Source organism: Chroicocephalus ridibundus, chromosome 4 (assembly GCF_963924245.1).
Source record: "Chroicocephalus ridibundus chromosome 4, bChrRid1.1, whole genome shotgun sequence".
NCBI classification, from domain to species: Eukaryota; Metazoa; Chordata; class Aves; order Charadriiformes; family Laridae; genus Chroicocephalus; species Chroicocephalus ridibundus.
Genome location: NC_086287.1, coordinates 48,892,121 through 48,915,347, shown reverse-complemented (window position 1 = coordinate 48,915,347; position 23,227 = coordinate 48,892,121). Strand labels below are relative to the sequence as shown.

The 23,227-nt window shown below is 40.5% G+C and overlaps 1 protein-coding gene across 1 annotated transcript in view; it reads left to right on the top strand.

The window, feature by feature from the left end:
- HSD17B12 (hydroxysteroid 17-beta dehydrogenase 12) overlaps positions 1 to 21,693 on the top strand; it is an 89,978-nt gene extending 68,285 nt beyond the window's left edge. The window contains 5 exon segments of the mRNA XM_063332706.1: positions 3,626 to 3,660; positions 9,078 to 9,159; positions 12,884 to 12,949; positions 19,646 to 19,795; positions 20,010 to 21,693. Coding sequence (XP_063188776.1) covers positions 3,626 to 3,660; positions 9,078 to 9,159; positions 12,884 to 12,949; positions 19,646 to 19,795; positions 20,010 to 20,114 — 438 coding nt within the window. The 3' untranslated portion in view covers positions 20,115 to 21,693.
- Positions 21,694 to 23,227: the final 1,534 nt, after the last annotated feature.

Sequence of the window (23,227 nt, the reverse complement as noted above, 5' to 3'; positions counted from 1 at the left end):
GCCCTCCAAACCAAAGGGAACTATACCCCAAACTCTGTGGTAGCATTATGCGTATATGTGAAATAATTGTAAAACAAACAAACAAAAAGCCCTCAACAACTGCTGCTTTGTGGTTGTGTGCTAAGCTGCCAGACTATACGAAATATAAAATTAACAACCTCTGATGGCAAGGAGGCTGTCCTGAGCAAATATTTCGGGCACACACACACGCACGCACGTTCTCACTCTGCTCTAATGCACACTTTCAGAAAGAAAAAACAGGCTTTTTTTGAGCTGGCAGTTTTTGCATCGCCTAGTGTCTGGCTACTCTGTCTGAAATTTCCTGAGCCATCAGAGTCTTGGGAACGTTCACATTTTCAACTGCTGCATTGGCGTTTGTGTGGAAGGTAGTATTTGTTCTGAAAAACGGTTATGTGAAGGAAGCCTAAGTGAGTTCAGTAACCTGTAACTGAAGGCACTCCTCTTAGGGCAGCTCCCAGCCTCTCCTTTAGCTTGCCTGCCACTTTCTTCTTCCTTTCGTAGATTGCCTCCAGAGAAAGAAACACTGTCACGGAGTTCTCCGGCATCCTACATGCTAATTCCTACAGACTCAGAATTTCAAGGTTTTGGCATTTGTGAAATACACCCCATTACAGAACTAGCTGTCTCTAAATAAGACCTAGCCAAAATTTGGATTATTAATCTGGGAGATATTTATTCAGTTCTAGATGTTTGTTGCTGAGCTGCCTATTTCATAATGGCATGTCTGAGAATGTTGCCACTGAAGACAAGAGTGTTAACTGGTTTGGCTATTTTGGATAAAGATCATGCAAGCATGTATGGACACGTAGTAGTGTCCCTAGAAAACTACTTTTCTGATATAGATTGTTTTATTAGAATTAACGCTGGGAATATCTTACGTGTGTGTACAATGTATAAATTTGCCAGCCCTGAATAGGGCTGCAGAATGCCCTGCCAGCATTTTTCCAATAGTGCTCTTGCGCTGCTGGAACAGTCTGAGCGTGGACTTGGCTGGGTGAGGTGAGACTGACTCAGAGAGATGCCTTCTGTTATTTTATTCTTTAAAAAAAATGGTATTTTTTCTGTACATAAAGATACTGAATATTCATATATCTCTCTTTCACACAACACAAGATGTAAAAAATATAGATAGGAAAAACAGTTTTGCCCGATTTCACAGATTTTGGAAATTCCCTCAAAATATTGATTTTTAATGGGAACAAATGGAAGTGATGTGGAGTATGAAATGCAGTTTTGCCATCAGTGTTTTTCTGTGGAGGGAAAGAAAAACCCTGATTGCCTGTCCAGCTGAACTTTAGAAACAGACTATTTAACACAGCTGGCGGTGAGAGACTTCTTGATTTCCGCCTGCATTGTGGACCTATTGTAATATCTCGGCTGCCAATGGCTTCATAGTTTTGAAATTTATATAAGTGAAACAATTATTGTCGTATATTTTTCTGTCCTCTCATTTGGATATCAATAGTAACCAGCAGGTTCGTGGTACGCTGTTAGAGCCGCTTGGTGGGTTGCAGTTCAGATTTGGACCCTGAATGCATTTGAGTGGATTTATGACAAAGTTTAAAACGTGGGGTCCCCTCTGCATTACAACGGGAGAGCCTGTACTGGTTTTTCAGACCATTTGTGGGTTGCCTAAGGAAAGGCAATTGCAGTCCACATCCGTGTGTCAATCTGTGGAGTGATATGCAGCATTACACTGTCTTTAGAGGCAAGAAACAGTATGCTGCTTTTTGCCACGGTATCTGTGGGAGAGAGCATAAAGCTTGCACCAAGATAAAAGATCTGCTAGTCTTGAACTTGTCTTAAAATCAGCCCAAGTCATTCTTTATCCTTTACTATTAAAACAAACAGTTGTTTCCACATCTCTTCTGAAGCATTAGTGTATGAAAGAAAAAGCTCATGTGTACTTAGACTATAAAGTCTAAGTTAGAGTTTTTTTTTTTTTTTAAGTTGCATCTGCTGAGCTTGGTGATGTTTACCAACTCTGAATACTTAGTTTGACTTCTGGGGCAGTGCTGAGAGTTAAGTAATGTCAACAGCCGACTTCATGAAAGTTAAGGTCTGTTCAGCTCCTGCCTGTACAGTCCCTTATCGAAGCTGTCATGCAGCACGGCTGATGGCAGGATCTATTCTAAGTGAGAAATGCCAATAAAATACAAAACACAGTCCTTCCCTACCATTTTCTTTGTGTCGGCTGCAATCAACTGAAATCTTGTTTTCTTTTGTGATTTTTCTCCTTTGTTACTGAAAGGGCATTTTTATAATTAAAAATGAAAACAAACAACCCGCCCCCCAAACCAGATTTAGTCATATGTAAGGGCTAACGAAGTGGTGATAGTAATATGAATAGCTTGCTACACTAAGATTTGTTTCTTTGTAATAAAAGTGCTTACAGATGTTTTGTGCTCCTGTATATGCCGATTTCTTTTTTGTGTGTGTGTTTCCTCCCATACTACTCAAATGCTTTATGCTTTAAGCTATCAAGGTAATTTGGTATCAGTGGGAGTACCATTACATCTTGATGCCATCAGTATTTTATTACACCCTCCTCACTGGCATTCTCGAACTTTTTTGGAACACTTTTAAAGATGTGAGAAGTGGTAACAATTTATATTTCTTGTCTGCTTTGTCTTTGGTGTCACTGACATGACACTTATTAACAGGGTTGGTTGGGGGCAGGGTAGTATTTGGCACAAGCTGAACTTTGGCAACATTATTTCTTAAAGGGAGAAATTTTGGATTTAAATCATGTTGTAGGATGGTAGTAATTAGTAGTAGGAAAACTAGCTATTTCACACTAATTAAAAATTTGTCAAAGTTTGGATCAATACTTGATTTGTTTCCCTTGTCAGAGCTACTCTGTCTGCGACTGGGAAGTTTGTTTTAGGGTTACTGCCCTGGAGAATCCTTCAACCAGGTTGTAAATAGATTGTTCAGAGTCATAACGAAGGCAGGAGCTTCTGGAGCAGCGGGGAGGTTTGCCAGGCTACTTTCCGCATGGAGGTATAGGTTTTTCACTGTGAAAACATCTATGTAATCAGCAAAAAATCTTTTGGTGTCTTAAACGTTTTCTGTAGGTAACATAAGGCAGGAAACTTATCTTCACTAGTGCTTTCCAGTGCTCTTGCTGCTCCACAATTTATTTTTAACTTAAAATCAGTAGTTCAGTAAGCCTAGTTAAAATGCATTGGATATTGTCTTGAGTCTTGGCATGGGTAGTAAATTTAGTCGGTCTTGAGGAAGACAGCTGCTTTTTGTGGGGACAGAAAGGTCATACGTGTTACCGTAGTACTCTGGTTCTTTAATGTTCTTTAGAGGCCATGGATGCTGCAGAGCGGTGAAGACATTTTTTTATTGTACTGATTGTACTTAGGCTACTAGCTGGATAGGTTCACCAGATTCAGTGCACACACTACTTGACAGAGCCAAGTTATCCAGGTAGAATAAAAATAAACTGCCTACGCAAAGTATGGTCTCTGCTTCCCTGATCCTTGGTTGAGGTGGAGGGGGTGGCAGCTGCTTCTGGGAGGAAGGGAGGCTTCCCTCGGTCTCTGGCTGTCTGGTGTCTGCATTCTCAGCCATCACGAATGTTTTCTTTTTGCAGATGACACGATTGGTGCTGCCCGGCATGCTGGAAAGGTGAGTCACACTAACACTATCCAGACAAAGTCATCATTATTTATAGGGGAGAATCCTTTCTTGAAAAATTCATTACTGTGACTAATCAGCCTAGTCTCCATGTTTTAATGGCAGAGTAATGCCGGGTGAGTCACGCTGATGGTGCATGAATCATCAGACGGTGGAAGCCTTTTCCACTCGATTCCCTTTTTATTTTTCCTCTCCCTTCTCCACTGTTGTGGTGATTCCTTTTAGAACAGAATTAAAAAGCCCGTCTGACTCATCAGCACTAACTCAACAACCTGCTATTCTGAGGGGGTGGTTACAGTTCCTGGGAATAACCTTCTTAAGGCTATTTCTCTAAGTCATTGTAAGTAAAATGGATGCAAAGAATATGTTCTCATTATACAGTAGGAGGTATATTGAGGAAAGGCTGTGATCATTTGGAAAAGTAGTATCGGAGACCAGCTCTTTAAAATAAGAGTTAATGCACACCGCTGTCGCCATGGAAGACGTGAACTGACTTCTTAGCTAGCTCCCAGGTGAAACTAAAAGGTGCACAGTTTCCGTGTAGTCCCTCCAGGCTGTTTTTGAGCTGCTGTTGACTGTCCTGGGCTGTTCACCATCTCTGTTGCAACATTAACCCTGGCTTGCTGGGGGTTGCCCTAGGTCAGGTCTGAGCTACACTTGCAATACTGAGAAAAGCTGTGTAGAACCATGTGTGACAGTCACCATGGTATTGCCTCCAAGCGAATACCGTAGGAGGAGCATATATATGGGACAAGAACTTCAAACCCAACAAAGATTAAGAAAAAAAATTGGTATTTCTTGTATCATCCCACTATCTGGGAGTCTTCATCATAGATTGGGATTCAATTTTTCAGGTCTTGCACAGATGCAGAGCGAATGTTTCACATCTAAACCAAAGTTTCTTCGTGGATACAAACTATCAGAGCTAGTGGCCAGTATGGGGGTCAGTGTCTAACACATCAGGGTGACGGCGAGCTTAGATTTTTAGTTAAACAACTGGGAGATAAGAATGAGTGATCTCATGTAAAGAAGCTTGAATTAGAAAAGAAGACACAAGACAGAGTTCTGCTTTATTTCCCAATAAAGCTAGAGTAGAGGATGAGGACTATAGTATGTAGTGGCAGATACTCAGGGTTTGTAAGTCAAAAGTTACTCCTTGCCTATGTACTGTTATTGACAGATAAAGGGACCTGGCTTTTGTGAAACCACCACCCTCTGAAGAAGCCAACGTGACCAAAGCCATTCTGCTTTCGAAGGATTTAATGTTGTTTTGTTATCAGTTTTTGGAACTTTGAAGCTCTAACAATTTTTTGCCTCAGTTTCTTCTGCATCTAAAGAAATGTCATAGTTATCTATTTGGCAGAGTTGATCACTTCAGCTTCTCAGGGCAGTATGATGTATACTCTACTTACAGAATATCCTCTGTATGTTTTTCTTGTTATGCATTAACCTGGGTAAGATATTCTGAATGAAAGGCAGCAAACCAGGATCCTGCTGACTTGTGGCCCTGACTACCCTTGAGCACACCATGTCGTGTTTCTTCTTGCTTTTCTTAACTACGTGATTACCTCAGGAATCTCAAAGATAAATGTTCAAGAAGCTTGGAGAGAAAAGGTTAACAGTGGTTAAAAAGAAAAAAGTACACATCTTGAACTTTTTCCTGTGTGTGAGGAGCCACTTTGAATGGCTGCTCAATTTGAATGAAGGCTTTGGTTTCTGTCCCAAGAAAAAATATTTGAAAGAGCTTCCATTTTCTGTTTGGTTTTGTGAAGTCAGTTGGGTTTGCAGCGCACAGAAGCAATGTCTGCAGCTGCCAACTCCTGCATAGTCATAGCTCACAGGCCATTAACACCGCTAAGAGTCTGTAACCACAGGAGGACGTGGCTGTCCAGCAAATCCAAGAGCATGAACGAATGGTAGCTGTACTTGGCTGCTCTTTGGGCCAACCATAAATTTCTCACGTGGGACAGCAGGTTAGGAGAAAGGGCTCCAGGCTCTAAGAATAAAACTAACCTAGAAATCCCATCCATTATTTCTCACTTTTTGAAGGAGGATAGTGTGTTGAGTAGAGAGATGTGACGTAGTAGGCGATAGCATCTTGCAGCTATAGTGCGTACTTTTACGTATTTGAGCATTGGTTTTATGGCAATATATTACAAGACTAATACAGAAATAGAGCAGACTTTACATGCAGGTCTGTAAGGAGAAAACACAACTGGGTCTTGGTGTGTCTGTTACTTTTTATTTATAATAAACATAACAGCATTAGATGAATGCCACTTCTGGGAATGGCATTTAGATTCTCTGCTGTGGCTCCTCTCCTGTGCTCTGAACACTTAAAGTGACAATTTATAATCTGCGGCTTCCTATTACACTTAAATGAGTAGTTCCTCTGTAAATTTTCAGGCTACTATCTAAGGTGGGAGACTCATAGAACTGAAAATCAAGGCTTGATGTCTTTGGGAACAAAAAAACCACCACCACCATCAAAAATCAGTTGACTGTTTCTCGACAAATATCAAACTCTGGTATTTATTGCCAGGGAAGTAGCAAGTGCATAATTACATTACAGAGGAAGCTTGCTCTTTCCACTTGGCGTGCAGCTGGAGCGGGCGCTGGTTGCCACAGCAACAGGGAGATGGCTAAATATAGCCTCCCTGGCGCTGGACCGCTTAAGGTAGAATGATGGGGAGGTGTGAGGGTGTGGGTCTGGCTTTCTTCATCTTGACCAACTTTTTTTTTTTTTTAAGTGCACAGTTGAGTCGGATGGAGCCAAAATTTCTTTTTGCTGCACTGATGCTCGTGTAGTTCTTCAGATCCCCCCCTGAAAACATTTCTTCTGCAATTTCTCTAAGAAGGAAAATTGCAATTGGAGTAATTGGAAGTGTTCCACACACACACACACTTCACAGTTTCCTTTTATGTGGAGGTTTTAAGTTATGAGCTTTTAAGACTAGGACTGTTTTCTTTACAAAGAAAAAATACAAACCACAAAACCCACAGTGGCATTGACTGCTTCAAAGAGACCAATACATGGAGCTTCTGCAAGGGGCTGCTATTAATTTGTTGTGTTTCCATGAGGGTTTTCTTCACTGGGTCAGACCATTAATTCCCTGCCCCGAGATGGTGGTCACTACTGCTGGAAAGTTGCAGTCTAGCCAGATGCTGGAGACCTGTGCTTTACAGCCTGAATGCCAACCTCTCTTCCAAAGCTTCAGTTTGTTTTATAAGCATGAGGCTGGTGTTCATCCATACAAATGCTTACCCTTTTTGAATCTTGTTAAGCTTTTGTTCTCGATTAAGTTTTGTGGCAAGTATTCCCATAGTCTGAATATGGGAAGACTGCTTCCTTTTATCGGATCTAAATTTCAGTCTTTCATTTAAATAAGTGTCATCTCTTTTTTTGTATTCTGAGAGGATAAATCAAGATCTTGATCTTTGCCATTCATTAGTCTGTATACTCTTCTCGTGGCTGCTCTTAATAGTCTCTTAAATAACTAAATGGAACCAATCTTTTCACCTCATCGATGTAGCAGGGTTTTTTTTTTTCTCCTTTCCCCTTTCTTAAATCATCAGGTTCTTAATATTTCTGTCCTATATTGGGAGGGATAAAAGTGTTCTATAGACTTTAATACAATATTTCAGTGGTGGTGGATCTGTCCCTGCCATTCCCACCATCCTGTTCTTTGGCTGGTTTTGGTGACAGCTGCACGAAGGAGAACTTGTGGATTTTGTTCAGGTTTTCCAGGGACCACATAGTTGATTTAGAGTCCTGCAAGGTTTGTGATTAATTCACGTTATTTTCTTTAGTATCCATTGTTGATTTTGTTAATATTGATTTTTCATCTGCCATTCTGTGGTCTGTTCACATAGCAGTCTGCACTCTTTAAAAAGTTCCTTATAGTATTCTCCAATCTCGTAATCTCTTAAAAACTGCATGAATACTCATTTCGCTTCTAATCCCCATTTGAGCTCATGAATAAATATCACAAGCACCACCTGTCTTGATAGGAGAAACTTCTGGCATCCACTGTTAACCTTTTGCTGTCATGAAAATTCATGATTAATTTGTGATCTTATTTTCTCCATACTACATGTTTTGATCCACACCACTACTTTATTTCACCAATCAAGCCTTGCAGGTAACTCCCGAAAAATACAATGAACTTTGGCAAAGGCGTTTGAAATCCTGAATGACTGAAATGATTATTTCCTGTCACATTAGCCATCTTGATTCTAGAGGTGAATCGACAGATTTAATTCACACTTGTATCATGTCAGAAGCCCCATTGGCTTGAATCTATTGTCATGATTTTCAAAGAGTTATATAATTTTAATTTTTAAGGGTCACTTTAACTCAGCTGTTTGTTTTCAAGATGGCTACTTAAATCATTGTGGCAGCAGTGGCGTAGGATATACCTGGATGAACAAATACGATGAGAAACTCATGTGTAAATCTGTGGAGTTGAACTGCATGATGCCCTACCTGTGTGAATGTTTGCGCTGCACACGGCAGACTTAGTAGTATGTTCAGGTAAACTGGCTTGCATTTACTACAGGGTAAGAAGAAACAAGAGATGCATCTTTCACTGTGTTGGACTGTCTGGTAGCGCCTTCTAACAGTGTACTTGCCCTAATTTGCCTGAAGCTTTTAAAACGAATTCTTCTTTCTACCTAGCACTAAATAATATGTCTGGTTTTGTAGGTAAAACTAGTCACAGAAGCAGACGTACTCAAAATCAGTCAGTGGGTTGGGAAATCCAGGAGTCTTACTTTCTGTCCTACCTGCACATACTTTAGAGGTGCTTAGCAGAGCAGGTGGTAGCTCATTTCGGACTGGTACCCTTATCTAAATATGATTTTGGAATACTTTGTGTTACCGTAATACAGCTGTAGAACAACTTACTTCTGTAGTCATCCACTGAATATCTTCCATACTACAGTAAAACACTTCCTGTATTTGAGCAGTAGATTCAGGTACTTCCTATCTTGAAGATCTGAAGTAAAATATAGAAGATGAAAGGGATTATCAAAGTGTAAAATATACAACAAACCTGTATTGCCATTTCTGCCACCTTAGCCTGACATTTAGGGCTTGTGCTAGCTTTGCTCAATCGGATTTGTATAGTTTAGCCCAGTGTGTGTGTACATGTATACATGTATGTATGGAGCTTGATTCTCTTGCTGTATTGACCTTGGAGTTCTTCCTAATTTATACTACATGTTTGAATGCTTATATTGTGTTTAAAGTCATATTGGTAAATTTCAATTTAGGATTTGTTTGGGTTTCATGAAGATTTCTTAATCTCAGTTGCATCCTAAAGGGTTTTCTTAGGCTTGCAGTAATTTTATGAAATGTGAAAGACACTTCCTTTATTTCATGATAATGTGTCTTCACTGCCTTTCAGATCAAAAGGGGTAATCCTGAATATCTCCTCAGCTGCTGGGATGTATCCAACTCCACTGCTGACGCTTTACTCTGCCACCAAGGTAAGTGTTCTTTTCCACACTGAAATCAAGTGTCAAACATAAGCCAACGCTACAGCAATGAATGTTTTGGTGTCCATCTAGTGGTGCTTTCAGGAACTAAAAGTACCGAGTTTCTAACTTAAATTTTTCCAGTAGTGGAAGCTGGAAAATTGAGAGAAAAATGAGTGCAAGGGTTTACTGGCATGGAAATGACTTCTTTGTATATTTAGTCATGCATTCTACTTTAACGTGGAAAAGGATGCTAATGTATCAAGCAAGATTAGTGTGAGGTTAAGAAGGGACATACACTTTCTTATTTTGACTTTGAAACTTTTTTCCTAATCTTACTGAAGATGTGTATCTTCAATATATAAGGTATATATATTTATTTAAATAGGACTCTTCTGGTGCTTGTTGGAAGAAAACATTTGTCCTCCCTTTTTATTAGTTGTCTTAAACTTAACATTTCAGGTTAAAAGAAAGGACAGAGCTCTAAGGCCTCGCCATTACCAAACAGTCAGCTTCCCTTGCTCTGCTGACCATGCATCCTCCTAATGTAGCCCAGTATGTCGTTTGATGTTCTTGCAACATGTGGATTACTGGTTTATCTTCTCGCTGGAAGCCACCATAAATTCCAGGTTCTTTGCAGCAGGGCTGCTACTTGACCAAAATTAAGGCATGACGTTAACCCACTCTTTATGCAGAACTTTGCACTTCACTCTGTGCCAGTCCAGAAATCTCATGATTTTTAATAATAATCAAATTTATCAGGGTCTCTCCAGACTGAATCTCTGTCGTGTCAGCTGCTCCGTCTAATGCTGTCATCTGCGAGTTTGCTGACGGTGTGCTTTGTGTCATCGTCTAGGTCACTGATAGGAGATACAGAAGAACATGGGCTTCTGTATTGATTTGTAGGGTTCTCTGCTTGCTATCAGCCAGTTGTCAAGTTATTGATTATGGCCCTTTGAGCCTGGTGGTCCAGCCAATTTTCAGTTTGGCCAGCAGTCTGGCCTTTCAGCTCGACTTCCAAATGAGAAGATGATGTCAAAAGCTTTACTGAAGTGAAAATGTATCTATACATGCACATGCATGCATGTATTAAAAATCTGTTTCCCTCATCTACAAAGCTAGTCCAGTCCATTGGAGAAAGCAATTTAGTTGGTCAAACATCATTTGCTGTTGGTAAATCTGTGACTGTTTCTGATGTATCTTCTTGTCCTTCATATACTTGGAAATGATTTACAAGAGGAGGGCTCCATGATCTTTCCACAAACTGAGTTAAAGCTGATGGGATTATTCTTGCCTTTTCAAGGAGGGATATGTTAGCCCTCTTCCAGTTGCCAAAGACCTCCCCCAGTTTTCATAATTTTTCAGATACTGTAGGCAGTGGACTTGTATACATACGGACATTCTTTTAGCTCTCTTGAGTGAATCCATGATGGCTCCATCAAGCTTCTCTGAGTAGTCCCTAAATTGTTGCTGCCTCTGCCCGTCTCTTCTGTTAAACAAAGCTGGTGCATGCAGAGGCATGTGAGCAAGCTTTGGCTGTGCAAAGGCAAGAGAAGTGTTGAATAACTTAACCTTTTTTTATCCTTTATCGCTAGTTTGTCTCCCTCATCCATCAACAGACCCCCATTTCTCTGAAATGCCTCTTGAATCTAGTGTACCTGTAGGATCCTTTACTGATACCCTTAAAGTCTTTGCTAGTTTTCTCCTAGCTTGGATTTTATTCCCAAGTACCCAATAATGTTTTATGTTTCTCTTTTGTTACTTCTCCTTGTTTCTGTTTCTCATATGCTCATTTTCAGTTTGTCAAGAAGCTCCCCACTTAGCCAAAAATGTCTTTTATGGAAATTTCCTGTCGTCTTCCACAATAGGCTGGTTTATTTTACCAGTTCATAAGTTACTACTTTAGATCTACGTTTCTTGTTAAATTTATCTGCTCTGGTTTCTCTTTGTGTCACTGTGACAGTTTTGTCTTTCTACAGCTGGTCTTTTTTTTTTTTTTTTCTTTTCTTCCCTAAAAATACTTGTAGGGGCTTCTAAAATGTTCACCTAAAAGGTCTCCAGTTAACTCCGTAAAGACAGACTATGGGTACATAGTAGGGAACTGAAGTATATATGATAGAACTAAATGCAAGAGACATTTACACTTGTGTTAAAGCAGTATGGCACTACAGCTTTTTCAGATGCACCTGGTAATTACCTTAAATACTTCAAGGGTTTCAGAGTCTAAGCAGAACCTTGCCAGGATGAAGAAACCATCAGTAGTGTCATTCATGTCAGAACAGGCCTATGTTTCCTGTAGACTCTCGGTAACATCTTCATATTTTCAGAAAGGAATTGATGCACACTATTTTATTCATACTAAAGGAGGGGATATTTAGGTTTAGAAATCATGAAAGCCTGGATTAGTTTTAGGTGATAAAATTTGCTCTTGAAATAGCTGTTTCCTGAGAGCGCAGTTCTTTGTTTTAATACAAAAGGTCACTTTCACTGTGGCAGTGCCTTCAGCTTTATGGAATGAACTGAGTTTCTGATTTTAGTGATAATATGCCTTACACTGCTTTGGTTAGTCTTTTTTCAATGAGAATCTCAAATATTTCCTCCCTTCCCCCTAAGAAACTCAATTACAGGTTAAGTAATCTGCTTATTCTCAGCACTGCTCATCTTCTACCACGGCAAGATTAGTAAGCATGAAAGTGACTCCCCTAATGTAGCTATAGAAAGAGTGTATCTGCAATTCCTAGGGTTTTTTTCCTCATCTATATAGAGGGGGTTTAAAGTACAGTACCCTTCAGGTCTAAGTCAATGGCTTTGGCTAATTATCAGGAACAGACACAGTCCAACTCTTTAACCTTCTTGTGGAGAGTTCCCTATTTTACGACAAAACAAGATACTTTTAAAGGAATCATAGTCACTCCATTGATCCTACTTGGCCCTATTGTTTTACTGAAACAAGAAATCATAGCAGAACCTGATGTTTTTGTCTCACTGGACAGCAGGAAGGAAAACTGGAAAGGTGGTTTAGAAGAAACTCAGGGAGGGGGAATCTGTGCTGGTTTGAACTGCTGAGTGGCCTTGGGTTATTAGGACAATACTTTCTCAGCATGGCTATGGGAGCAGCTGTATCAGATGTGAGGGCATCTTGAAGGCAGGTACTGGCATCCACCTTTTAATCCCTTTTACTTCATTCTTTAAGCTTTTAGTCTTGTAATTGTGAAAACTTCCAGAATTTTGGAAGAAAGTCTGTGGAGGTGGACTTCAGGACTAGGAACAAGTATTACCATAAGGTGGCATTTCTTAAAAGTGTAAAGGCAGAATACAAGATATTTAAAAACTATGTTTTAAAAACCCCATACAAGAGAAACCTACTTAAATAACCCTTTAAAAAAAAAAAGTCTAAGGAGATGATATTAAGTAGTGAACAATGTGAACATACAAAGACTTATTTTCCTTTTTTAACTAGGCTTTATGTAACAAATGTAGTTTCTTTTCCTTCTAAATTAGAAAGGATTTTATTTGCTTAGATTGAGCCTCACTTCTGTAAAAACACACCGTAAGCATTGTGTTTCTATTCAGATGTCATTGTTCTAATAGGCAAAGTTTCTTTGAAAACCAAAGATTTTTCACTTTGAAAACAGGAACTATAAATAGTAATTCAAATATGCTTACAAAAACCTGCAAGCTCTGGTTTCCATTTTAATGCGTAGCATGCTGTATATTTCCCTTCTTTCCTCTCTAGGCTTTTGTGGATTACTTCTCCCGAGGCCTCCATGCAGAATACAAGAGCAAGGGCATCATTGTGCAGGTGAGTAGAGTTTGTTTCATGTAAGTGTGGTTACCACAGCAACATTGGTGTCTTGGTAACAAAAGGGAATCAGCATATTCCCTTATTCATGAATATGTGACGCAGATTAAGGATAAGGATTTCCTTTGATCCCATTAGCAGCTACTCTGAAACTATGCATCTTGAAGCAACAAAAAACATGGGTTTCGTTTGTTTGTTATAGCTGATGGTGGTAACTGAGCTTTAAAGTATAAAATATTCCATAAAAATATGTGCAACTCTGTAGAATACCTCTTCATACCACTTAATCTACTGGAATGCACTTTTGGAGTGCATTTGTACGGAGGTTCAATGGGTGACTGCTCAAAAGACTAGAATTGTGGCAGTCCATTCCCTGCAGTGTCAGCGAATCAACTAGCGTAAGCAGTAGCATGTTTTTAGTTATTTTTGATGGGGCATAAAAGCAAACCAAGCCAGACTCTCACAGCTTCATGTGATTTTGCTTTAATATCACTTCTCACATCCTCATATAGTTTGCTTCCAAAACGTGGGGGCAAACACTGATTTTTTTTTTTTATATTTTTTTATTACGTATTACACCTGCTGCTCTCCAGAGCAGTCAGTTTGATAAAGGTGGTATAAGATAGTACCTCTACTGTGAAGACAGTGGTGTATCTCTTTCAAATTCAGTTAGGGATCTTCTCACAAACAGGATGAGCCTACGTCCATGCCTGTCATTCCCCTATTCTGTATGGTGGGTCTCAAACCCGTCTGAACTCTGAAAGCCCTATGAGGAATAAGGCGCAAAGTTGCCTGCCATATTTGTGTAGTCATTAAGCATGCCAGCACAACTTTTGTTACTGGCTAAAGCCGTAGAGAAGTTGTTACCAACTTAGGGCTATGTTACCTTATTGATGTGCTAGATTTTTATTTTTTTCCCTTTAAGCCTACTTAGCAAAACAAGAATTTATCACCAGGAAATGTCCTGCATTTTAGTATCCAGATGTTTAGTATAATGTCCTGTCCCAGTTCCTGACAGGGGATTGCATTAAGAAAAAAGACAATTGCTGGGGGAGTTTTTCCCATGCAGTCACTGACGTTTTACTGGGAACCTCATTTAAACATCTAAACATCTAACATACTAAACATCTAAAGGGATGCTGTTTATTTTGGGGTCTGTTGGCAGCGCAGAGGAAGCTATCAAAGGTGGTCCCTGAAAGCATTTTAATGACTGTTGTTATAGACCACCTTGAGGACAGACTAGATGACACTAGTTTTACACTGGTAACAGATTACAACTTGATGTAGAGCTCCCAAAGTGTAACTTCTCCTCAGAGCACTTGATGCTGTGTCCTAGCAGCCTGGGGTGTCCCTTCAGCTAAGCCAATGTGCAGCAATGAAGGATGCATGAAAAGGCATCACTCTGAACAGGTCCACGTTCAGCGTACAGGGTGGTTTGTGTGTGCTCTTAGTTCTTGAAGTGGTTTAAGCTGGAGCAACTTTGTTTTATGTCTCCTTGTTACTTTCTCGTCTCAGACTTTCCAAGCCTTTCCCTGGCTTCATCCCCAAACCGTCCAGCAATGGGTCAGTTTTACCATACTGCAAGTTCCTTACAGCTTTCTTTTCCCTTTCACCCATCTGTATTACTTCTATCTTCCCAGTGTGGTTCAAGTTGTATTACTTGCAGATTGAGCTTCGTTATCAGACAGCTGTTCTCCTGATCAGTTTCATCTGTATGTAGTGTGGCCTTCTTTTAATCCGTGGTCACAGACCGAAGGAACTGGAAGAGTATTTCTCTTTTCTACATCAATAATATGAAGTCTCCCGGTAGGATTTCTTTCCTGCTCAAGCCTACCTGCAAACTGTGAGGCATGGGCTCCTTCAACACACAGCTTCACTGGCAGTAGAGCTAGGTGTGATATTTTTTATGTGTGTGTGCACACGTTGCGGTATACCTAAGTTCTTTCTCTGTTTTATGGTGTTTTCTCAGGTAAAGCTCTGCTGGTAGTCATCTTGGTGTGAGAGTATTTGGAGACAGATGCTTGCAGGAGAAAGAACTGTTACATCTTTCAGATCTGTTGTTCCTACCTGCATTTGTAACCAGGCAGTCTCCTCCTCCCCAAATTTTGCTTAAATAGTACTCTGTCACTTTGAGAGGAAAACATAGAAGGAGCAGGTACCCCTCATTTATGACTATGGAGTACCTATTGAAACTGAAATGGTAAATAACCTAGTAACTCATGCTTGGCTAAAGGCATTAAACACAGTATGACTGTAGATAGTATGGGAAAGATTTTCTAGCTTTTTGGATGTGGAAAAGCTAGAAAAAACGTTTTCAGTGTCTTACATTTTTAACACTATAAACAAATGATTCTGTATCCATAATTATGTTTTCCTGTGCAAAACATAACAGGTTGTGGTAAGCTGTCTTTTTGTAACTCCCATGCTGGCAAAAGGTGCTGAATTCCTGGCAGCACTGCTTTTTTGCTCCTAAACGTAGACAGTGAGTTGCCATTCTGAGTTATGTGGGCCTGATGACCAGTAGCTGTCACAGCTTCAATTTATTATGCTAATTTTATTACAGTCCATGTCCTTCTCGTCTTGTTCCAGCCTAAGTCACTGTAAACCACTAATGAATATTACAAGTACCTTTCTGTGAAGACTAGCTGACGTATCTTGTTCAAGCCCTTTGGAAGACTGCATCCCCTTTAGATTCTTTGAAGTTCATCTCTCTGACCTTCAGAAACGTAGCACTTTTAATCCAGATTTGCACTTACAGTTGAGATCACTATTTAAAACGGTTAACTCGTACCATGTCAATATCCGCAGAGTACCAGTGCGGCAAAAGCAGAAACTCAGTACAGGTGGTATTTTATTTTACCGGTTTCTGAAGTTCAACCTAAGGTATATCAGTTTTGCTCAAGTGGATCGCCTTCTCTCTGGAAGCTTAATTTTGATAGTATATAGTGCTTTTATTGCCATGCAGACATCTTTAGATTAAAACTATATTCTTTCTTGGCTGATAGGCCTGCTTAATTTTACAGAAGCAGCACAGTAATAGCATAGGGTTAAAATTCTGTGTGTGTTTACATGGAGAGAAAGAGACAGGCAAAAAGAAAAGGAATGAGGAAGAAGATAATGAGGGCTTCTCTCAAGGCTCCTTTTGAAAAATCTCTCCCTGAAAGATTTCTGTAGGTTCTTCTGAAACTTTTACTCATTGAATATGTCTAAAAATACTGCTTAATTCTTTACCCCTTTCTTTTATTGCCTTTTTTTTAAACTTATGTCAGTATTGGCATTTTCCCCTCTATACTTCATTACCATCCATAGTAAAAGTGTAACAATGAAAACTTCCACTACCTGTTTTCTTCTACCATATCCACTATATGAAATATCAGATCATAGAATCATGGAAGTATTTGTTTGAAGGGATCTCTAGGAAGTTTTCTTGTCTAACCTCCTGTTCTTCTAGTGTTAGCAGTGGGATTGCTGCTAACACAAGGTCACGGGCTAGTCATGGCTTTATCCAGCCAAATCTTGGAAGACCTTCAAGGGCAGGGGTGCTGTGACCTCTCTGGACAACCTGTTAGTGTTGTTGCACTGCTCTCCTAGTAAATGTTTTTTCCTTAGTGTCTGGTCTGAAAGTTCACAGCCAAAATGGGCAGTTTGCCTCCTGTTATTTTATCTGGCACTACTGAGAAGAGTTTGGCTCTCATCTTCGTAACTGCCCATGAAATAACTATAGGTAGGCATTGGATCACCACCAGCCTCCTCTTCCCCACACTGAACAAGCCTATCTCTCTCTCTCTGGGTATTCACAAAAGTGTGCTGTCACCAGATCAATGGCGTTGCCTTCCTCCAAAGCTTTCTACCTTTGCACTGTAGCTTTCTGCACAGGTCAGCTTTGGTTGCTGGAATTCTTCCATTTGCCCTTTATGTCCCCCACCCTCCTTTTCCCCACGGAGAAATGGAAAGAGACTTCTTTCGAAACACTCAAGAGTTCAGGTCTTCTTTTTAAAGTAAGGTAAAACAGGTGATAAAATTGTGTAAACAAGCTATTCTGACTTTTGGGGGCTTATTTTCATGTGAATGTAGCATAATTAATAGAGGCTTCTGTTCAGGACTTGAGATCAGTTTTTGCATCCATACAACATTCAAGACCCCAATTCTGAGTGCCAGCCAATTTTAATAAGTATCAGAGCTGTAAGTACTAGCAAGTGTTTTAAGAGAGCAAGTGAGATGGTATTGACATAAGCTACTTTTAAGGCACGTTTTGAAACTGGAGGGCAGGCTAGGCTTTCTCTGGATAAAGACAAGGAATTTTCTATACAGTTCCTTGCGCACAGGTAGTGTGGCATTTTATCTGCCTGAATACAAAATGCTAAAGGGCTTCAGGCAATGAAATATTTTTTTATTTTTTTTAATATGTCATGCTAGTTTTAGATATAGTTCATCAATGTCTGAGATCCTTGTGTGGAGGAAGAAGGGGGGAAAACTAACTTGATGGATTCAACAGGTCTCTTCATAGCTGTTAAAATACAGCACAGTTAATGGGGAGGTGGTAAATCTTATGTTTCTGAAATTAAATACCTGTTTCTGTTGTCTAGAGAGCATTTGGGAGGAAAAAAATGCTGGAGTGTAATCCTATGCTTCCGTGTGCCTTGAAGTCTGTGTATCAATAGCTAACCAGTAGTGCTACCGTATGCTTGCTTTTTCAAGTATCCTCATGCACAATTGTTTGCCCCTTCATGCTATCCAGTGGCTTAACTGGGTAGTGCAGTTCACTTATGAAGTCTTTTTTGAGCAGAGGAAGACAGAAGATAAATCCTAACTATAGACAGAAGATAAATCCTAACTATAAGCATTGTGCCACTGTATGTGAGGATGTTGCAGATATAATTTGGTGGTGAATAAGAAGCTTAGAATGTTTTTCTTTTCTTTTCTTTTTTCTTTTTTTTAAAAACACCAAACTAGAGATTGAGTTTAGAAATGTAATCTGAAAAATGGATGAGGTTCACAGGCGGGAGCTGAAACTATGCTGTTATGGTAATAGAATGAGTAGTTTTCTTACCCAAGCATTTGTAGCTTTTGGAGGCTTCAAAGAGATGATGGTAACCTCTTACACTTCTGAAATTCAAGTCTCCATGTTTTTCCTCTCCATTCAAAAGTGGATTCATGCATTCATATTTTTGAAAGTCCTATTTATAGAGATGGTTTTAATGTTCTAAGGTGCAGGATGAGCAGACATACCAATGTTTCCTGTTTGTGGTGGTCAAATTCCTGTTGAACCGTGCACAGCCATGGCATGGATGAATAGTCAATGAGAGTTCAAGTGGTCCTTTCCCCCTGTGCTATGCTTTTAAGAGTGTGATAGTAGAGCTAATGTTTCTGAGGTCAAGCATGTGTGGTCATTGTTCTTTAAGAGACTAACATGGGGAAGCAGGTTTCCAAACCATAACTTGCCCAAATATACTGAATTTTGAAATGGGGTATTCTCATTTTGAGATCCATTAACGCAGCATAAGTGGACACACACTTCTCAGATATCTGCTGTAAAGGTCCATGAATCATCGCACGCACTACTGTGATGGGCAGTAGTGAATTGAATCACTAGTATAGCCACAGACGAACTATCAATGTTTTAGGAGGTCCTTGTCAAAGTGGTAAGGTTCCAACCTTTCAAAGCTTGTGAGATCTGGTATGTCAATATCTGATTGAGTGGCTATAGAACAGGGCTTTTTGATTACATTTTTTTTTTTAGAGGCATAGATTGAGGACAAGTTGAAAGCAATGCCAAAACCATGACTATGGGGAAAGAGGGTTGCTTGCTAGTGTGCAAGTATACGTGCATTTCCCTTTCCTTCTCCAGTAGCATGAGCTAGGGATAGGTGGAATGTGGTTTTAGATCCATCCCTGAGGTCTTGGGGGATCTTGCCCCACCGTGGACATGCCACTGTGGTACCAATGTCCCTTTGTCAACCACATATTCATGCTGCTTCCTCTTGCTTTTCCATTATGCCAGGGCCGATAGTTCTGTGACCCACCATCGCTTTTTCTGTTTCTTCCAAACATCGCTGTAAAAACCCATTAACTGTGCTCCACTTCTTGATACTTCCTTCTGTCCTAGAGGTCTTCCACTCTGGTACAATGTCTCCTCCTTCTTCTGAGCCCTCCTGTGGAGTGACAAGCTCAATGTTCCAAGTCTTCTGATATTCCCTTTCCTTCTTCATCCTGCCTTCGTGTTTCTCTCTGTACAGGTGCCTAACTGAGGAGCTGTTACTCAAGTATAAAATCCCTGTCTTGGATTCTGCTCCTCCTTCCCAAGCAAACATTGGGTGTTTACTACAGAGAAGAAACACTGCAGCATTTTCTGTGAAACAGCTGGAATGAAGTTTTGCACTCAAAAACTTTAAGAAAAGCTTTTTAGCCATAGGCTTGCACGAGTGGTTTTTCTAGGGCCCCAACTGGGGATGCTGACTGTCAACAGACCACTAAACTATCTATCTTTTACATGCCAAATGTGGCCCACAAGATATCTGATTGAAAATGTTTTTGATATTGTACATTCTGATCTTATAGCCAGAATCACAAAGAAGGCTAGCTTAAGCTATAATTCAGTATACGGGTTACTGAATTTCCAACCATTTTAGTTTCTTGATGGATCTGTAAGTTAATCTGAAAGCATTCTCTCCTTAATGGGATCTTTCCTATGTGCAGAGTGTTCTACCGTACTATGTGGCAACAAAAATGTCCAAAATCCGCAAGCCAACCTTTGATAAGCCCAGTCCTGAAACCTATGTGAGAGCTGCCTTGGGCACGGTAGGCCTGCAGTCCCAGACCAACGGGTGCCTACCCCACGCACTCATGGTAAGTCACCTTGGAAGACATAAGGATCTGGAATGTCCTTTGTATGTGTTTATTATGGAAGATGAGAAAAGAATAATTTTGAATATTAAATATTTTTGTTCTTTAACTTCTAATCATAACTTGGTAATATTTGTGTGTGCTGGTAACTGTTAGATTTCAATTAGTACAGGCTATAAAAAGCCGAGACTCCCCCCCCCCCTTTTTTTTTTTTTAGGGATGGATCTTCTCACTTCTACCTACACCTGCTGTCATGAATGTACTCATGAAAACAAACAAACAAATACGGGCTCGTTATTTGAAAAAAATGAAGGAGAACTAAGGTGGAGGCAACTCAATCTTGGAAGCCTGGGACTTCTGCAGGTTCCATAGCCACACTGCAGCACCAAGCAGACCTAACGTTTTAAACATCTTCAATCGTAGGTGTACTTTCTAACAAGCAAAACAGTCTCGTTTTGAGGATACAGGTGAAACAAGACTGCTGACTGCTAATATTGATTTAAAAATAGGCTTTACTTGTTTATAGATCTTATGGGGGGGGGAAGCACTTCAGACTAAAATTGCACTGTGCTTTAAGAAATACTTACATGGACTTGATCAGACATTGCGCTGTTGAGGAGCAGCTTGGTTATATAGCGTCCATCACATCTATGTATCGTGTGCGTGGGTGAAGGGCAGAAAAATAGTAGTTCTCACATATTCCTGGACGGGTGGGGAGGAGTGGGAAGGGAGCAGATTTATTTAAAAAGGTAACCTAGCACTATTGACAGAGTGTAACTTTTTCCCAGATCAGGTTTTGGGTATTTGCAAGGATTCTGCATTGTCAGACAGCTCATGAGCGCTCCCCTGCTTACGTGGTTCAGTGTGATTTCTTTTTGGTTATGAACTTGAGGGAACTGGGCCAAAACCAAAAATGAGTGTAACTGCTCATCTATAAATATATACATAAAATAACATTGCAAAAATTATTTAAATTTCTGGTTCTTGAATATGGATTCTAACTTTTCAGTAATAAGTAATCTCTATGATTTGTAATAACATTTTTAAAAGTTCAGTGCCTGCTCTTTGTAATAGGTGGTGATAACACAATGTAGATAAATGTCACAAGTTATGTGTTATATGCTGGTTGATATGTTAAAGATTATGGGCACTTTAAATGCAGAGCTTGAAACGAGTTATGTTCCTTGTTAGCATAGATGGTTAAATTCCGTTTGAAGTATGTATCAGTCTGTCTTTTTGGTGAGGCCCTTTGAAACGTGAATCCTGAATATTTGAGACAGGTTTAAAAATGAGAAACAGTAAACTTCTGTAAATGTAGAACACTTTAAATGTAATTGTGTTTAACTGATTTCTTTCATGGTTCTATTCCAAAATGGAGTGCTCCAGTGAGGCTGAAGTTAACCCAACTCCACATGATAGGGATCAGAATATATGAGAAGTCTGCACTGCTGTTGTCTGTATTTACCTACTCTTTAAATAAAGATTTTGGTCTCTAACATTCCTTTTTCTAAACATAAAATGTTTAGAAAACTTCCAAGGCAAATCAAATTGCAAGCAGCTGCCAGTGGTTTCTGTGGTGACTTCCTATGGTTGGAGGGTGGAGGTTGTTTTCTGTCCTTGAAAGAATAATTTCAAGCTCTGATTTTGAAGTAAAGTATGTTGTACTAAGACATGATTTGGGGCTAACATTTCTGTACATTGAAAAAACCTGAATACCGATGCAATGGTGCTGATCAAATCTGAGTTTTCTTAATTTTTTGGAACAGGGATGGTGAAGTCAGTGGTATTAGTTCTGTAAGAGCACATGACTTGGTTTGCTCTGGATCTGATGTGGAAAGCATTGGACTAAACAATCTGTATGTTGGGCTTTGTAAAACAAATAAAATGAAATTTACTCTGAATATTTAACGTGTTGTTTTTTTCCTTAAAATGTTTGCCTGTATATTCAAATGCCTGATTGTCCTTTATCATATATAATAATGCAGTGAAAATTACAGTATTTTTACTTGACAAAACCAAAGCTTTTATTACTCTGTTTTCCTGGCCATTATCTATTTTAAAGATATTTTTAAATCACTGGAACACAAAAGAAACTATTAACTAGGACTGTTAATTAAGCTATGAGTAAGAAATAGTTATTTCCAAATAACAATTTTCTAACTATTGAAGGTGTTTGGAAAGATACGCCTGAGGGGAACGGCACACACATCTGACTGGCGCTGAAGCAGTGGTACCCGGGCAAGGCTGGATCTGGCAGGGGTGTTGTTGGAGCCTGTGGTGATGTCCCCGCTGCCCTGTGTGTGGTGCTAGCAGCCTGCAGTTGGGGTTCCCGCTCTCAGGCTTCCTCTGAGGTCTCTTTTTTTCCGAACTGCAGCAGGGAATCGCTTTCTAACCTGAATTGCCTTGACTTTGATTTTTTTTTGAATGTCTGCTCACTGCGGCGACTGAGATGATGTGTGTCTGCAATAGCTTCCGATGTACTGTGAAGTATCCTGGGCATGTGATAGAAGACAGGAGGGGTTGGGTTTCCTTGTGGTACTGTTACTGTCTCTTTGCAACTCTGCTCCGAAGCCTGTTTTTGTCACTGATGCAATGTAAGACGGGAGGGAGGACCAGGGGTCTCGTCCTCCCCCTCTACTCTTTTCTGGTGAGGCCACATCTGGAGTGCTGTGTCCAATTCTGGGCTCCCCCATTCAAGAAAGACAAGGAACCACGGGGGAGAGTCCAGTGGAGGGTTACAAAGATTATCAGAGGTCTGGAGCACCTGTCTTATGAGGAAAGGCTGAGAGACCTGGATCTGTTCAGCCTGGAGGAGAGGAGACAGAGGGGATCTCATCAATGCTTATGAGTATCTAAAGGGCAGGTGTCAAGAGGATGGGGACAGGCTCTTCTCAGTGGTGTCCAGTGACATGACAAAGGGCAATGGTCACAAACTGGAACACAGGAAATTGCGTCTAAATGTAAGGAAAAACTTCTTTACTTTGGGGGTGGCAGAGCACTGGATCAGGCTGCCCAGAGAGGTGGTGGAGTCTCCATCTCTGGAGACATTCCAAACCCGCCTGGACGCGTTCCTGTCCAGCCTGCTCTGGGTGACCCTGCTGTGGCAGGGGGGTTGGACTAGTTGATCTCCAGAGGTCCCTTCCAACCCCTGCCATTCTGTGAAAAGCTGGAGTGAGTTTTCCCTCCCTTGTTTTGGCTGTGAAAAACCGGGCAGCTGTCCCTGCTGCCGCACGCCACCGGCACAGGCCCATTCCCCATGGCCAGCCTGCTCCCTGGTGAAGGAAACCACCGCAGCCAGGAGCGGGTGGTAAGGCCCCGGGCAGCCGGCTGCCCGGCCCAGGAACGGCACAGGGCTGAGGGAGGAGAAGCCGCTCGGTGAGGCGGCTGCAGGTGGGGCCCAGCAGCCGCCAGCACCGCCCCGGGCTGCGGCCATGA